Source organism: Podarcis muralis, chromosome 12 (genome assembly GCF_964188315.1).
Source record: "Podarcis muralis chromosome 12, rPodMur119.hap1.1, whole genome shotgun sequence".
NCBI lineage: Eukaryota > Metazoa > Chordata > Lepidosauria > Squamata > Lacertidae > Podarcis > Podarcis muralis.
In genome coordinates, this window is record NC_135666.1 from 16,745,023 (window position 1) to 16,762,024 (window position 17,002).

The 17,002-nt window shown below is 42.3% G+C and overlaps 1 protein-coding gene across 3 annotated transcripts in view; it reads left to right on the top strand.

The window, feature by feature from the left end:
* Positions 1-17,002, top strand: part of PFKP (phosphofructokinase, platelet) — a 54,309-nt gene that overhangs the window by 15,476 nt on the left and 21,831 nt on the right. For all 3 annotated transcript variants that reach the window (XM_028750215.2, XM_028750214.2, XM_077936766.1), the window contains exons 3-12: positions 2,840-2,917; positions 5,316-5,505; positions 7,048-7,213; positions 8,825-8,869; positions 8,958-9,066; positions 10,611-10,706; positions 13,475-13,567; positions 14,485-14,610; positions 15,414-15,478; positions 16,585-16,654. In XM_028750215.2, coding sequence (XP_028606048.2) covers positions 2,840-2,917; positions 5,316-5,505; positions 7,048-7,213; positions 8,825-8,869; positions 8,958-9,066; positions 10,611-10,706; positions 13,475-13,567; positions 14,485-14,610; positions 15,414-15,478; positions 16,585-16,654 — 1,038 coding nt within the window. The remainder of the gene's footprint in view (positions 1-2,839; positions 2,918-5,315; positions 5,506-7,047; positions 7,214-8,824; positions 8,870-8,957; positions 9,067-10,610; positions 10,707-13,474; positions 13,568-14,484; positions 14,611-15,413; positions 15,479-16,584; positions 16,655-17,002) is intronic.

The following is a 17,002-nucleotide window of genomic DNA, read 5'->3' on the forward strand; positions in this document are numbered from 1 at the left end:
ATACCACTTTTCTGGTGAATCTTACAAATCTTACCAACCCCCCCCCCCCCGAAAGTATTAAAAGTATATGATAAAACAACTTTAATTTATTTTTATTTTAACCTTCTGGTGGCTACATGCCAGCTAGCAGTGGGTGAGGATCCAGAGGAATGGAGTTATAGATGTGATCTTTGTAGGTAAAGGTAAAAAAAGATAAAGGACCCCTGGACGGTTAAGTCCAGTCAAAGGCGACTATGGGGTTGTGGCACTAATCTCACTTTCAGGCCAGTGTTTGTCCACAGACAGCTTTCTGGGTCATGTGGCCAGCATGACTAAACTGCTTCTGGTGCATGGAGGACCGTGACAGAAGCCAGAGCGCACGGAAATGCCATTTACCTTCCTGCCAGAGTGGTACCTATTTATCTACTTGCACTGGTATGCTTTCAAACTGCTAGGTTGGCAGGAGCCAGGACAGAGCAACGGGAGCTCATCCCGTCGTGGGAATCCGAACCACTGACCTTCCGATTGGCAAGCCCAAGAGGCTCAGTTGGCAATGCTCCAGCCACATGAAAGCCAGAGGTTTGCACTCACACAGCCACATTCAGGCAAAAGCACTTCTGTGGCACTCAGAGCAGGATTAGTAAGGGGTATGCCCTTGGAAGAATCTAGAGGGCTACAGGGTATTGCATTTACCTCCACCCCAGATTCCCTACCCTGTGGTAAGGTTTCAGGGTACAATGTTTATGAGGAGAAATTATAATTATTGCTCATTAATATGGATGAGCAGGTTATTAAGTGGCTAATAGTCTCTAGGTATAAATCAAGAGAAATTAGATATCTGGGAATTTGTCAGATTATGCCTTTATTAAGCATAATATTTTTCAAGTATATGAGAAAGCAACATTAGATAAGAAAAAGTGGGCCACTTTAGCTCAGCATATGTGTGTGTGTGTGTGTGTGTATTTTGTGATATATTCAAGAAGAAAAGGATGCTGAATGTATTTAGACTGCAGCAGTTAGCTTGTCCTAAATGAGAAGTTTAATACACTGCTTAACCTCACAATGGATCAGGATTTACTATAGAATAGATTTAATTCAGCACCATCTATTATCTGGATAGAAGAGTGTTGGGGGAATAGAGGGAGAAGTTTATTTGCAATTCTATCCCCTGCCCCACCACCCACAAAAGTCTGGCCATTGGTTTTTCTTTTAAGAAGTGTGTGATATGAGATTCTGGTAACTAGAAAACCACAAATGCCTTCTAGCATTATAAGGCAAAGTAAACCTTACCAGCTACAGTCTGTGAAATAATCTTTGCTTAAGAAGTGACGGGCATCTGCTTCTCGAGACTTTGGGGATGGTGCTGAAATGTAACAAATGGATAATGTGGCAACTCTAGAGCATATTGTACCAACTTAAACATCAAAATTAAGGTACTCCCCATCCCAAACCTCAAAAATCAAGAGTGAGAAAATTGACCAGCTCTTTTTTAGTAATAGGGATCAGAAATTCAGGACTACCCTGGGAGAACTGGAGCATATGATGAGATGCCGTTTTGTTTTTTTGAATGCTTCATTAGCTGAAGAATAAATCATAGCCAACATCTCTTGAATGCCTGGGTCTGCCACAAAGAGGTATTTGTTGTAGGTACCAGAATATAATCGGGCAAATCCGGTGCCATGGCACGTAGGCTGGGAAATTCCAAAGGATATGTTGAAAGGACAGAGATTTCCTCCGCTCCACTTCAGAAACCATCATGAGCACAGCAGCTTCAATGGACATTGTTGTTCTGGTGATTTGCCCTCTGTCTGCAGTGGAGAGTAGCCATGGTTGCTGTAACATGCTTGTACTTGTAATTAGTGTAGAATTTTCTGTGTTTGTGTGTGAACGCCTTTGTCTCTATGCTTACTCTGTGAACACTGCAACATTCTCAGGTTTATCAGCTGCAAACTTGTTTTGATTTACATTACCTCAGCTGGAAGTACAGTCAAACTATGTAGGAAATGGATACACAGTAAATGTTAAGGCTTCCATCAAGCAATCAGTTCTTTGAAAAGAAAAAGCAACAATGTTTTAGAGAAAATTATAGATAAGAGATTTGTTCTGAAATGTGTATTCAGAGAAAGGGACAGGTAGCACTTAGGAGTTTTGCAGATAATCACAGTGCCCTAACACCGTATACATAAACCAGCCTTAGTGAATTTTTACACAAAAGGTTTATCTACACTACAGATGTATATTTCTTAACATGTTTATGCTGTCATAGCTTCCCCCAAAGACTACATGTGTGTGGTTTTGCATTTTTCTTTCTCCTGCAGCAATGGGACCTCTTTGAATTTGCCCTGACTCCATATAACTGCCCCTAAGAGTTGGCTCCTGTGGTTGCTGATATTATAAACTGTTTTAGCCTTTCATTTCAAATCTTATTGCTTGTAATAATAATAATAATAATAATTTTATTATTTATACCTCGCCCATCTGGCTGGGCTTCCCCAGCCACTCTGGGCGGCTTCCAAAAAAATATTAAAATACTGTAATACATCAAACATAAAAAGCTTCCCTAAACAGGGCTGCCTTCAGATGTCTTCTAAAAGTCTGGTAGTTGTTGTTCTCTTAGACATCTGTTGGGAGGGCGTTCCACAGGGAGGGTGCCACTACCAAGAAGGCCCTCTGTCTGGTTCCCTGTAACTTGGCAATGGTGACACCATTCTCGTTCTTTCCTATCCATCTTACTTGATCATAAACTTAGCGTAAATTTTATCATAAAAACCCTTTTATGTTACAATTGTCTTTAATCCCCTCTTAAATAAATGCTCTTTTTTATATGTCAGGTTTCTATAATGTTTCTCTCTTGTCACAGGGTTACCAGGGCATGGTTGATGGAGGTGACAACATTGTTGAAGTCACATGGGAAAGTGTTTCAAGCATCCTTCAAGTGGTAGGTCCTGAATTAAGACTCATTTTCATGCAAGTGTGTTACTTTTCTAAAAAGATCTAATGAATAAAATGTTTTTGCAATTAAGCAAAATGCTTTGCACTAAACAGCTTTGTGTTTCGGTCCCAAACCTGTTTATTTGAAAGTAAGTCTTAGATAAACTTACTTAGAATTTTTGCTTCTGTCACCATCCAATATTTTCAGTGCACAAATATCTGGACAGCCTTGTTGTCTCTTTATGCTCAGGGAAGAGAAATGGAGCAGCATCCAAGCAGAAGGATGCCAGCAGAGCTCTCTTTGCTTTTTATTTCCCCCTCCTAGTATGAGTCAGTATAAAAAATGTTCCTATGTTGCCTTCAGGATTTAATAACTGTTTTGTGTTGGCTTGAGCTTGGCTCCTCTTGCAGGAAAATTCCCCGCCTGCCGTGACTTGCATCACGTATGGGTATGGTAGTGCCAAGAAATGTTTTCAGCGTAGATGAGCCCTGTACCACAGTAAATTGACACCGTTCTGAGAGCAAAATATGGACATAGCTTTAATTCTTTTTCCTGCATCAAAAAAGAGGAATTAATATTGCGTAATCAGCAACTAGCATGTTTTCAGCAAAGGAAATTACATAACACTTTTCTCTTATATTGACACTCTTCTAGTATGCAAAAAATACTTCTGACCAGTGGCAGAACTTCAGTCAAGGATAATAAATGTGATTTAAACCTTGACCGAAGGGATTTATGCTTTTGAACCATATACTATAAAACTAACGGAACAGATTATCTGTTTCATAAGATTCAGCTGAAACACTGATTCTTCCTGACTTTTGCACAGCAGCAGTTCTGAAGGTGTAGAGGAACAGAATACCAAGTCCAGATTGAAAAAATAGATAAAGAAATAAAGGAAACTGTTGTGCAATGATAGCAGGAAGGCGAAAATGAACCTGGCTGAAATGCTGCTTTGTCCTATAGTCATGAGTAACAGTAATGTATGTGTTACTTATTAAGGAACTTGTCATTAATGTTGTTTATTCCCCAGTAGCAATCACTTTATTATCACATCTGTTATCTATAATTCAAGTTTATATATAACTGACAACCAGCCATCATTTTTAGTCACCATCTGTACCAGACGACCATAAATGCTATGCTTTGTGCGTAAGCCAAGGAAAGAGGATTAAAGTCTGTTAAATGTAAGATATTGGATCTTCTGGTCAATGTTGTACTTTCACACCTGCATCCTGCCCTTTGTCTGCAGAGTTCAGTGTAGCACGCAGGGGCTTATCCCATTTTATATTCACAGCATTGACCCTAGTCTCTCCTTTCTTGTTTCTTGCTCCCTCCCCCAAATATCCAACTGATCTGAAATGAAATGACCTCTGCAGAAAACCAACATACTGTTGCTGTTCTATGTCAGCACTGCACATGGTATAGGGAACCTTTCCGTATCAATGCTCTCTGTTTTTATTTTAGCCTGGATCTCAGGCATGAGAGAGAAGCAGCAACTGCTGACCTCCTTTCTCCCCACGCTCTCTACTGCCCTCAACATTTTACCAGCTGAGGTTTCCAGGACTGATCCTTCTTGTCTGGTGCCTAGCTGACTTATGAACAGGTTTGACAGGAAACCCACTCTTAGCTACCCACCTCCAGGCTTCCTGGCCAGAGAGGAAGTGTCTCTCTCGTTACGGCAATTGAGTCAACTCTCTCTGCCACCTTGCTTTCCCTCTCTGCCATCCTCAGTTCTCAGTTCCCTGCTAATAAAGGCATTGCTATGGCAAGTATCAACCATGTGTCAGAGCCCTAGCGGGTTGTGAAGGTGACCTTTTGTCTCATCATTGGTGCTGTTGTTTGACTGCTAATAATGAATTTTGTCCCTAGAATAAAAGGAATAGTTTGGAACCAGTGAGCTACAAAATAAGCGCAATAGCTTAAAATAATTTTCAGTCTTATGGAGGACAAGGAAATGTATATGTGTTGCATATTTCTTTAACCAAGTAGTGTTTACAGCTGACAACAGAGATAGGAAATGTATATAGACTATATCAGGGGTCAGCAAACTTTTTCAGCAGGGGTCAGTCCACTGTCCCTCAGACCTTGTGGGGGGCCGGACTATATTTTTTGGGGGGAAATGAACAAATTCCTATGCCCCACAAATAACCCAGAGATGCATTTTAAATAAAAGGACACATTCTACTCATGTAAAAACATGCTGATTCCTGGACCATCCGCGGGCCGGATTTAGAAGGCGGTTGGGCCAGATCCGGCCCCCAGGCCTTAGTTTGCCTACCCATGGACTATATACTCCATCATACTCCTGCCAACACCAGCTTCTGCATTAGTGTTTATAGCAATGCAAGTAAAATCTGGAGAGCTTGTTTTCTCAACCAGATTCTTCTCTTTTATCTTGAAGGGAGGAACGGTCATTGGCAGTGCCCGCTGCAAAGCTTTTCGGACCCGGGAGGGCCGCTTGAAGGCAGCCTGCAATCTGGTGAAGTGTGGCATCACCAACCTTTGTGTGATTGGTGGAGATGGCAGCTTAACAGGGGCTAATCTTTTCCGTGAGGAGTGGAATGGCCTTTTAGAGGAACTGGCACAAAATGGTAAGTTGTGGTTAAGCTTGTGGGACATTAAGCTCCTCACGTTCTGTGTCATTTATTTTAGTATTTTTAAATTGCAAACCACCTTTGGTACATCAGCAGAAAAGTGCCGCATAAGTGCACAGAAAATGTATTTGTTGTGCTGTACAAGCGCTTAACGTTGTTAGTTTATTGCATAATATTTATATCCCTCCCTACATCACCATGATCTCGGAGCATTTCGCAATTAAATAAAAACCAAGTAGAATATACTTTAAAGTGCAACCTTCTCCCTTCTGTTAAATATATCTGTCAGATTAGACATGCACTGACAAATATCACTTGGACACATGACAGCCCATTCAAAAACCCTTTGTGGAATAGGAGAGTCTTCAGCTGTTGTTAAAATATAACCAAGGTTTGTGCTGGTCAAAGCTGGGAGGGGAGAGTATTCCATACCTGGGGAGCATTTACACTAGGATTGCAAGTGTATACAGAGGTGAAGGTGCTTGGATTGAGGTACTAGTGTTACACAATGATGCAGTTTGTCACTTATTTCCTTGCTGATTCCAAGAAGGCATCTGAGAGACAAACTGTACCTAGACAGTTCTGTTCTCCCACTTGCCTCTGTCACAGAATTAGGCTCTTAATCCTAGCTTTTGTCCTTAAAAGCCAGTACTGATAGCCACTGCTCTGTAGTTTTTACCCTGGTTGAGAGTGCGTAGCACTGAGGTAACATCTTATTTCACAGTAGAGGAGCTATAATGGCCCTTGATACAATTAACTGGTTTTGTGAAACTCTTAATAACAAATAAAGAGCATATGGCTGCTTTGAAAATGGCCGGCATTTGTAATACATGGATGACAAATGAGAATTTGAGTCACTATTTCAGGTTGGCCAGCTACTGTATTCTGCAGTGGGTGCTGTCTTGTCCAGCAAGTACTCTGGGAAACAGAAGTGTATTTTGCCTCTCAAGCAGTACTCAGTTTGGTCAAACTCTGAAGCACAGTTAGTGACATCTGGCAATCATATTTTCACACCACAAAACCTAAAGGGATAAAGAGTTTTAAACCTAAAAATTTCAATGTGAGCTCTCTCTTCTTGTGTGAAAACAATTGCTTTTTCTTTAGAGTGAAACTCTGAACAAGCACTCTACCTTTCTAAACATTACTTAGGGGGCAGAAGTGGCTCTGAGGCCACCTTGTGTTGTATTGAGCACAACAGATTACATTTAAAGGTTAATAGTTGTTGTTTTTGTCTATTCATACAAGCACAGTCATATCAAAACTTCAGTTCCATGACCCCAATAAAGTGAGGACATCTCTGGTTTCCCAGCCCACTCCCCATTCTTTCCCAATAATTGAAGGCAGAAATAAAACTCCCATTCATTGGTGAAGCTTCATGTAGCATTGATTCACTTAATCCTTTCTTCACAAAGAGCATTTTCTTGCCTCTTACACACGCCTAGACTGTAATAAATGACAAAGCTACATTTCTTTAACTTCAGGGGAGGGGGGTGTTTGTCAGACATTTCTGGATCTATTTTTCTCTTGCTTTTTTGGCAGGTGATATTGAAAAAGGGGCTATCAAGAAGTACGCTTACCTCAACATTGTGGGAATGGTTGGCTCCATCGACAATGACTTCTGTGGTACCGATATGACCATTGGCACTGACTCTGCCTTGCACAGAATCATTGAAGTTGTGGATGCCATTATGACCACTGCTCAAAGGTACTTTGAACTCAGGATGTGAGATTTTAAGATGGCCGCTTGGGCAACGGTTAAGAGCCATGGTTCTTTTCTTTAGCAGTACTAAAGTGCACCACAGTTGTATTAATTTCATCCTTTTGCCAAAGACGGAAAGGTGGTTATGTCACACGGAAAACCCACCTGCGTTGCATTTTATGACAAAGAGAGGAGCTAGTTGAGAATCCAAACAAGGATGTCAAAAATGGCATCCCTATCTTCCTTTCCTGTGATGTGTATTTGTGGAAAGATGTGGCAGTCTTTGACTGCATCCACTATGATTTTTTACCCTGCCACCACTGGCATGTGCAGAATGCTGCCCTCAGGACAAAAAGGGCTTATCACTCTCAGTTTAAACTAACTGGAGCACCCAGTTCCGATGGATTGAGGAACTGCTTAGTTTAAACTAGGAAGCACATACCTCCAATCTCCTCACAGCAGTTCCAGAGGAGAAGCAGGAAGCAGGTCAAGGCTTACAGTTACTCATTCACACAATGCTAAAACACAGATTGGCGTTGCATTCAAACTTTTGACCGCAGTCTGCTTAAATACTATTGAAATCAATGGAATTTAAGCAGCTTCTGTGGAGGCTTGCAGCCTTCTGCATTGTGTAGCCAGAGGAAAATGGAGCTCTGGAAGGCATTTCTGGATTCCTGGGAATGGCAGCTGAGTCCTGTCACCACTTGGGCTGGTATTTATCACATCATCAGACACATGCAGTGGCATGAAAACTGCATGTGGAGGTCAAAAGAGGGGGAAAGCCCATCTTGCATAGGTCAGGGGCTTTAAAGTTAGGCCTTGCTTTAACATTGCTTTTTTTTATGTAGTTTAGTTCTGTCAACAAATGGGTGGGGGGAGAGATTGACATTTGATTGTGAGGACTTGCCTAGTTTTGCAGTTTTTCAAATAGTAGCCATCACTGAAAGGCAATTAAGATTTGAAGAATAACCTGTACGCTCTCTTAAATGGCATGACTTCATTAAATTTAGTGTGACACAGTGGTCTGCAATCTTAGTTTGGGAGGGAAATAAGAATGCAAAGAATAATGGCACATGATAAAAGGTAAAGGGACCCCTGACCATTAGGTCCAGTCATGGCCGACTCTGGGGTTGCAGTGCTCATCTTGCTTTATTGGCTGAGGGAGCCAGCGTACAGCTTCCGGGTCATGTGGCCAGCATGACTAAGCCGCTTCTGGCGAACTAGAGTAGCGCACGGAAACGCCGTTTACCTTCCTGCCGGAGTGTTACCTATTTATCTACTTGCACTTTGACGTGCTTTCGAACTGCTAGGTTGGCAGGAGCAGGGACTGAGCAATGGGAGCTCAACCCGCTGCGGGGATTTGAACCGCCAAACTTCTGATCAGCAAGTCCTAGGCTCTGTGGTTTAACCCACAGTGCCACCCTCATCCCATGGCACATGATATTATGCTGCAAACCAGAAAGTTAAGAAGTGCCTGGGGGAAGATGGAAAACACAAGTACAAATGTAGTTTCTGCAGTGCCAAACAATCGTTTGTCTTCTTTCTGTGCATTTGTACATATCACTTCATACTTTGATGCTGTTGTGACACTGTTAATATTTATTGTAATTGTTACAGCCATCAGAGGACCTTTGTCCTGGAGGTGATGGGGAGACACTGTGGGTACGTATGTCTGCCAACACCACATTTAGTTAAAATTGCCAAAATATATAGTTCACGCCCTCATTTGGATTTTCTGATTCTGTTCTAGGTACCTAGCTCTTGTTAGTGCCTTAGCCTGTGGTGCAGATTATGTCTTTATTCCTGAATATCCACCTGAGGAAGGATGGGAAGATCATATGTGTTCTAGGCTTTCTGAGGTAATTATTTTCTGCAGTGGCTTTCAAACTGTGTCCTGGGATCTCTTAGACTTCTTTGAAAGCTTTCTAGGTTACTCAGTGAAAAGATCAGGGATGGCCAGAAAGCTTTCAATCTCGCAGTGTCCTAGTTAGAGCCAAAATGGAAGAAGTGTTCCACAGCATTGTATTCCTACTTAAAAATTGTCCTCTTTTTTCATCATCTTTCCATTTCCACCTAGTAAAGACCACCCACCCACCCATGGGGCAGTGTAGTGGGAAGGCACATCCAGGCTGTCTCAAAGCATTTTGGTACCTGAGCTGAACTACAAAATTGTGCCCCCCTCCCTGCCAGGGAAGAAGGGGTGGGTGAAAAACTACATCAGGAACAAGGGGGGTGGGATAAAGATTTACATTGGAATCTGCTGCCCCTGTGGATCCTGCCACCCAAGGCAGTCACCTTGCCTCATGTGTGGGCCGGCCCTGTCTGTGGAACATGTTCAGGTAGCAGGCTCCCCCTTGCCAGCAGGCACCTGGCATTTAGGTGACCAATGACAGCACTCCCTTGTGAACTGCTTTGTAGTCCACCTGACTCTTATCTTTGGTGCTAATGTACAGAATGAAAGGTATTGCTAGTGTTGAGGATTTAGACCTGATTGGCTATAATCAGGGGTCAGCAAACCTTTTCAGCAGGGGACCGGTCCACTGTCCCTCGGATCTTGTGGTGGGCCAGACTATATTTTGGGAAAAAAATATGAACGAATTCCTATGCCCCACAAATAACCCAGAGATGCATTTTAAATAAAAGGACATATTCTACTCATGTAAAAACATGCTGATCCCCAGACCATCTGCGGGCAAGGTATAGAAGGCGATTGGGCCAGATCCAGCCCCCGGGCCTTAGTTTACCTCCCATGGGCTATATGATGATGCTACTGTTGCAAGGAGGGACGTGGGTGGCGCTGTGGGTAAAAGCCTCAGCGCCTAGGGCTTGCCGATCGAAAGGTCGGCGGTTCGAATCCCCGCGGCGGGGTGCGCTCCCGCTGCTCGGTCCCAGCGCCTGCCAACCTAGCAGTTCGAAAGCACTCTCCCGGGTGCAAGTAGATAAATAGGGACCGCTTACTAGCGGGAAGGTAAACGGCGTTTCCGTGTGCGGCTCTGGCTCGCCAGAGCAGCGATGTCACGCTGGCCACGTGACCCGGAAGTGTCTCCGGACAGCGCTGGCCCCCGGCCTCTTGAGTGAGATGGGCACACAACCCCAGAGTCTGTCAAGACTGGCCCGTACGGGCAGGGGCACCTTTACCTTTTACTGTTGCAAGGAGGAAGGGTTATTTGCCAACAAGCAGTAACGAGGTGGTAAAAATGTGTTAAGAGGCATTATTTTTATCCTGCTTTAGCAAGGTCTGTGGGGTGATTAATGTTCATTTTCGAAATGGCAACAACACATTAAGTAGTTGCAATAGTCTGAGAAGCTTTCAAGGTACAGCCCAGCTTTGAACTTCAGCTATGTGCTGTGGTCTCAGACCATGAGGCAAATTTAATGACTTTTCTGCATTTTTTTACCCTAGAACCGTGCACGAAAGAAAAGGCTGAACATCATAATTGTAGCAGAAGGTGCCATTGATTGCCACAACCAGCCTATAACTTCAGAGCAAGTTAAGGATGTAAGTATCAAGCTGCCAATCAAATCTTCTACCAAGGATATACCGTATTTTTCTCTCTATTACACGCAGATTTTTTCTCCTAAAAAGGAAGGGGAAATGTCTGTGCGTGTTATGGAGCGAATGTGGGGGGGGGGGTCCCTGGAGCCGATTAGGGGAGCGCAGGAACAAAAATAAGCAAAAATCAATCGTGCGTTGTGTCCGAGAGGGAAACCTGAAAAGAGGAAGTGGTTGCTTTCCTGCATTCTGCCTCAGGGTCTTACTGCCCACCCTCCTCTGTTTCGTTGCTGTGTTTGCTCAAACGGAACAAAGAGCAGGCAAATCCCCTCCCCTCCAGGCAAGCAGAGGGGAAAGCAGAGGTCTTTCCTTCTAATTCCTCTCCGTGCTCCTCGCAGGCAGCCAGAAAACATGCAGGAGGAGAGAGAAAGCTGGCTTCGGTTTGTGGAAACTTTTGCCTTTCTTTCCTCCCTCCCGTAAAATCCCTCTCCTGCTTTCTTAGCCAGCTGCTTCTCTGCACACCGCTCTCTTGTCCCTTCTGTGTTTTTCCTTCACTCCCCACTTAAAATGTAGTTACAAAGCATGGATCCACATGGATCCTCAGGATCTTTGCATTGGGCCACCCCAAATTCACCATCAGATCACATAGCAGCCTGCCCCCCTAAAATCACACACCCACTGTTGCCTGGGGCTGCAATGGTGCAAAAACGTGGTTAAAAAGCATGGATCCACATGGATCCTCAGGATCTTTGCATTGAGCTACCCCAAATTCACCATCAGATCACATGTCTGTGGCCACAGCATGAAGCACAAAAATGATACATCCACTGTTTCATTCAGAATTTTTTTCCTTGTTTTCCTCCTCTAAAAACGATGTGCGTGTTATGGTCAGGTGCGTGTTATAGAGCGAAAAATACAGTATGTAACTGAATGCTTCTCTTCCACATAGTGTGAAGCGTGTATCATTTCTCTATGAACATAATTAGCCTTTATATGGTTGATTGCATTTTAATCATTTCAGGCGATACAATAAGTATTATATCTGTGCCCTTTAGCAGTAACGTAATCTCAGTAATTATGATTATAACCTAGCTGCTGCCTTTTGAAAGGCATAAAACAAACATACAAATACAAATGAGTATACTATGAGTATTTTGTAGGACCTGGTCAAAACGTTCAAAACAAGGAGGATGCCTTCAGTTCTCAGTGCTGAACTGATTTTTGTTATCAAATTATATCCATTATATGAACTAGGTTTGGCACTTATCAACTTGGCTACAATCCCGGCAATTTGAGCCTGCTCTATCATCAAGGCTTCTCAGAACAAACTGTTACAATGTTCAGCCAGACAGTGACCCAGAAGTGCTATAAAAGGGAAGAAAAATCTTCACTTTAATGTGGAATGGAAAATAATTCCAAGATGAGTAAGATGCTGCTGCACAAACCACTAGGAGGCCATAACTTACCTTGACATAGTATGGGTTTCTTCTGTGTTTGCAAGTGGGGGTGGGGTGGGGTTGAACACACAGCCTTTCAAAATTGTGTGGCCATTCCCTGCTGCATACACTTTACCTTTGCTTCTGCCGCCAACACATTTATACTTGTAAAAATTCTTTTAAACCACCTCTGACTCAGATGTAGAGCCTGGACTGTTTGGACTTTACTTTCTGTCACCTCAGCACACTGCAAGCTTTCAAGTGCTTTGTGTGGTTCCTTACCCCTTCTCCACTTCCTCACATTGTACAAAAGGGAATGCCAAACAGGGAGATCTCACAGTAGTTCAGATAAAAGATCTCTCTCTAACCCCATATACCAAAACCCCTTTCTGTATCACTTTCTGCATCCTGGGTTAAGAGAGACCTTGCATTCAGGCTTTCACTTCTGTACCTCAAGGCCTTGTCCCAAAGTTACCATACATGGAGGTAGGTGAAGGATTAATGCCCAAACAGTCCCACTAAGATGTCCAGTCAAAGTCTGGGGTTACAGGGTCACCCATTGTCAGGTTGTAATTCTTAATCTTGATTGGAAAGAGGCCAGATTCTCCAGGAATCTTGCCCCACAAACAGAGCGGACTATTCCAGTCTGTTTGTTCGGGGGTGGGGGGAGTTTTCACAGATCTGCAGTTAGGAGAGTACAGACTTGATTATAATAAGGAATAGGACATAACTGGGTTTTTTCCTTGCTCTTACTCCTCTGTATACAGTGGTAGATATTTTTACCTCAGCCTTGTAAGATACATCAAAAGTTAGTCTTTTGTTAGTGTAATATTTGTGCACTAGAGTTAAGTAATTTCAAAATGTTCTACTTTAATTATTAGTAATTAATAATTACTAATTTACTAAACAGTAAATAATTTAGTAAATAATTACTAAACAGTCTTTCAGGATGAAGATAAACAATAGTTTTTCAAAGACTCGAAGTGGGAGCAGTGGTGACATCGTTGCCAGTGCTGCACACACTTTTTTTTTAATTATCCTGCTGTTGCTTCTAGTCAAACTGGTTCTGAAACCTTGCCACCTTCACTTTTTAAAAATACTTGCTTCCATAGGGATCAATTTTGCTTGTCTTAAGGTTAAAGGGATTTGAGAGCGTTGCTCCATCGCTATTAAAGAATCCTAACTCTTCATAATCTTTGTATTGCATGCATTCTTAGAGTTTTAAACTAGGATTTCCACCTACTGTTCAGGCACAATAGTACCCCAGTGTGTTTCTGCAGCTGTTACAGCTCATAATCCTGTTCTCGTCTTTAACTTGACACTTCGTCTTTTTTGCAGCTTGTGGTGCAGCGACTAGGGTATGACACTCGCGTGACTATCCTTGGCCATGTGCAAAGGGGAGGCACTCCCTCTGCATTTGATAGGATTTTGGTAAGTAGACACAGGCAGCCTGTGTGTTTAGGGTGTTACATAGATACTTTCCCTCATTCAGATTGTAGAACAGTCACAAATGCCACCGGCTCTCTAGTGTGTGGGGTAGTGAGGAGAAGGTCATACATAAATGAGCAAGTCATGGATTAAAATTTGTACTCAGCCATTATGTTCTCTGGATTTTGGTACAATAAGTGTCTCTCAGCCAACCTTTAGGATAAAACAAGGTAGAACCATGTATGTCACCCTTACCAAGGAGGACTAGGTAGTTCTGTAATACATATACAGCATCTAACACTGAAATCAGTTTTCTGTCTGTCTCATAATTTCCCGTTGTGACATTCCATCAAAATGGCTGGTCCAGAGCAAATGAAGCCATAGCATAAGAGGTCCTTAGCACAGAGCTAGCCTTCGGAAGGGTGCTATCTGCCCACCGCTCATTGTCTTCTCCATTGGAAGAAGGGGAGAGTGGATAAGCAATATTTGTGGCAGTGGGGATTGGACTTCTTTTTTGCCCTATTTCCTGCAAGATTTGACTTTCCAGCACAATGAGTTGCTGATCAGGGAATAGCATTGAAACTTCCAAGCACGTATATAGGTGCTTAGCAAAATGGAAGTAGAGACCATATAGATAAAGAAGTAGACTCTTGATCAGCTATAGAATTATGTACATGATTTAGGGGCTCTTTGCTTTCTCATCTGTTCTGCAATAGATTTTAAAGCAACCTGTGGTCATTTGTTCTTACAGTATTGTAATAATTATCCCTCCCTATTTCTAATTCTGTGAAACTGTTCTTTACAAAGAACATTCTGTAGATGCTTGCTGGCATGTATCAAAGTTGGCATAGCCTCCATGCAAAATGTTCACGTATGGTTAAAGGTTTCTTATGGATTTCTTTTTTTCTTTTCTTTTTCAGGCAAGTCGCATGGGTGTGGAGGCTGTCCTTGCCCTTCTAGAGGGCACACCTGAAACTCCTGCTTGTGTAGTCTCTCTGTCTGGAAACCAAGCTGTCCGCCTGCCTTTAATGGAGTGTGTGCAGATGGTGAGTTGCTGAAAAGAAGCAGTTGTGTTTGTTCATTGACACTCTCTTGTTGGTTAGCCATCAATAGTCGGTTGTTACTTGGAGCCTGGAAAGATGTGAGCAGAACTCTTATCCACGTTGGGCACAATGAACTCCAGTCATTCCTTCAGTGACAGTAACTGGGCTATTCGTTACTGCCCCATGAATCTTGACAGCAAACAGCACTGCTTACCTTTTGTAATGCAGATGCCTTTAACATAGTATCTGCACATTTATATTCGCAATGAGTCTCTTGCTATCTAAACTCTCATTTCTTGTTTCTAGTTTAGTTTAGTGACTACACAGTAACACCCACATACCATAATACACATACATACCCAATGAGCTGCATGCTGAGATTATTCTGGTTTCCCAAAACCTTCGCAATAATGTTCAATTGAGGTGTTCTGTATGTTGCAGTCTTATAATGCATGATTGGAGACCATGAACCTAATAAAAGATGGTCTTTTCCTGTTTATTTCTGATTTTAAAATTTATGCTTTAACTTTCCCAGGCATTGAAGTAACATTGGCTGAAGTGCTGGGCTGGTTAAGAGTCCAATTATATACATGTCTACTGAGACACCAGTCCCATTGAACTCAATGGGGCTTATTTCTAAGTAGACAGATTACATTATAAATCCCACTGAAATAATTTGAATTTACTAACCCGAGCAAGGCTATAGCGATTGTCACCATTCGGAACTACTTCATAGCCTTCTAGTATTGTGATAGATAATATCATTTTCTAATAAATGATGACTTTTTTTTCTTTATTTCAAAAAGACCCAAGATGTACAGAAAGCCATGGATGGAAAAAGATTCGGTGAGGCTGTGCAACTTCGTGGAAGGTACTCCTCTGTTGTTTATTTCTCTGCTGGCAGCAGTAACTTTTCCAATAAATCATAGCTAATTGTGTTAAGGCAGGCATAGGCAAACTCAGCCCTCCAGGTGTTTTGGGACTACAACTCCCATCATCCCTAGCTAGCAGGACCAGTGGTCAGGGATGATGGGAGATGTAGTCGCAAAACATCTGGAGGGCCAAGTTTGCCTATTCCTGTGTTAAGGGATTATTTTTTACAGCTAAGGAACAGGGGGGAAATAGATTCTTTTACTCTAGTTTCTAGTGTACACATTTTAACCCCCAAATCCCTCCAAAGTTATATGACTATTCTAGGCCAATTCTATACCAGAAATTCACCACCAGTATTATCTCTGCAGAATTTAAAATGCCATTTCATCAGAAATGGTGCTTGCATTGCTTTTCGCAGTTCATAGAGCACATAATATTGAATGCTAAGTGGGTATCAGTTGTGGAGTTGCACAGGGAGGAGCAAATGTAATTTCTGAAAGATTCCCTCAAATGGCAGATCATAATTGGCCATTTGCCTATCTGAAATGTATATAAGACATTTGTTGTTGTTGTTCGCATCTGTCTATCTCAAGAGACATTGGAGTGCACCTCTGGAGGTGAAATCAAACCGTTGAAAGCAGAGTGAAGATATTTCCCATTCAGTCCTCTCCAAAATAAAACAAGTTGCACAAGGGAAAATCATTCACATTCCATGATTTCTATCCAATGATGTTGAAGGGCTGATGATGGAAAGCACTGGTGGAAATGGAGGAGTCTACCACCCTAGCTAGGAAGGGGGGAATTTTTCACCAGTTCCCCCTTCCACCTTCAGTCCCCCAAACCACATCTCACATTGTTCCATTGGTTCCCAAGCCAACTAGGCCAGGTTGTGTCCGAAGCGGAATTGGTGACTCTGTCAGCAGAGCGACACCAATGGCTACAACCTATGTCTCAAATACAATCTACCAAGTAACAAGTAAAGATATATAGTTACTAAATGCTCTGAGTGACACTTTAGGTTAGAAAAATACCTCTCTGTATTCTCTAACATTGTGAAATAGCTTTATTATTCAAACAGCATGAAAATATCGTTTTCTGTTGCAGGAGTTTTGAGAACAACTTGAATACTTACAAGCTGCTGTCTACCAAAAGGACGGCTGCTGACCTTCCCAAGGTACTTCTTAGATAGTTGTCAAGTTGTCTGGTTAATTCCTAATTCTTGTGTCCTTAGGGCCAATTAAGTGCATCACCAAGAAAGGGCATGCCAATTTGCATAAAAATTGAAAATGCTGATGTATATGAATTTAAAAATAGTTGCTACAGTTTAAATAGAAACACCATCCTGCCATTGTGGGGAAGACCTTTCTCCTTACTCAGTTTGCTGTCCCAGGAGCTAATAAATGGATGGCTTACAGCAAACATGCCAATCTGTAGATTGGCCCTTCCTCTTCCTCCTTATGGTTCTTTATACTTTTCCTGCTTTTCAACTGCTTTCAAATAGAGGACTGTCCTCTATATAGTA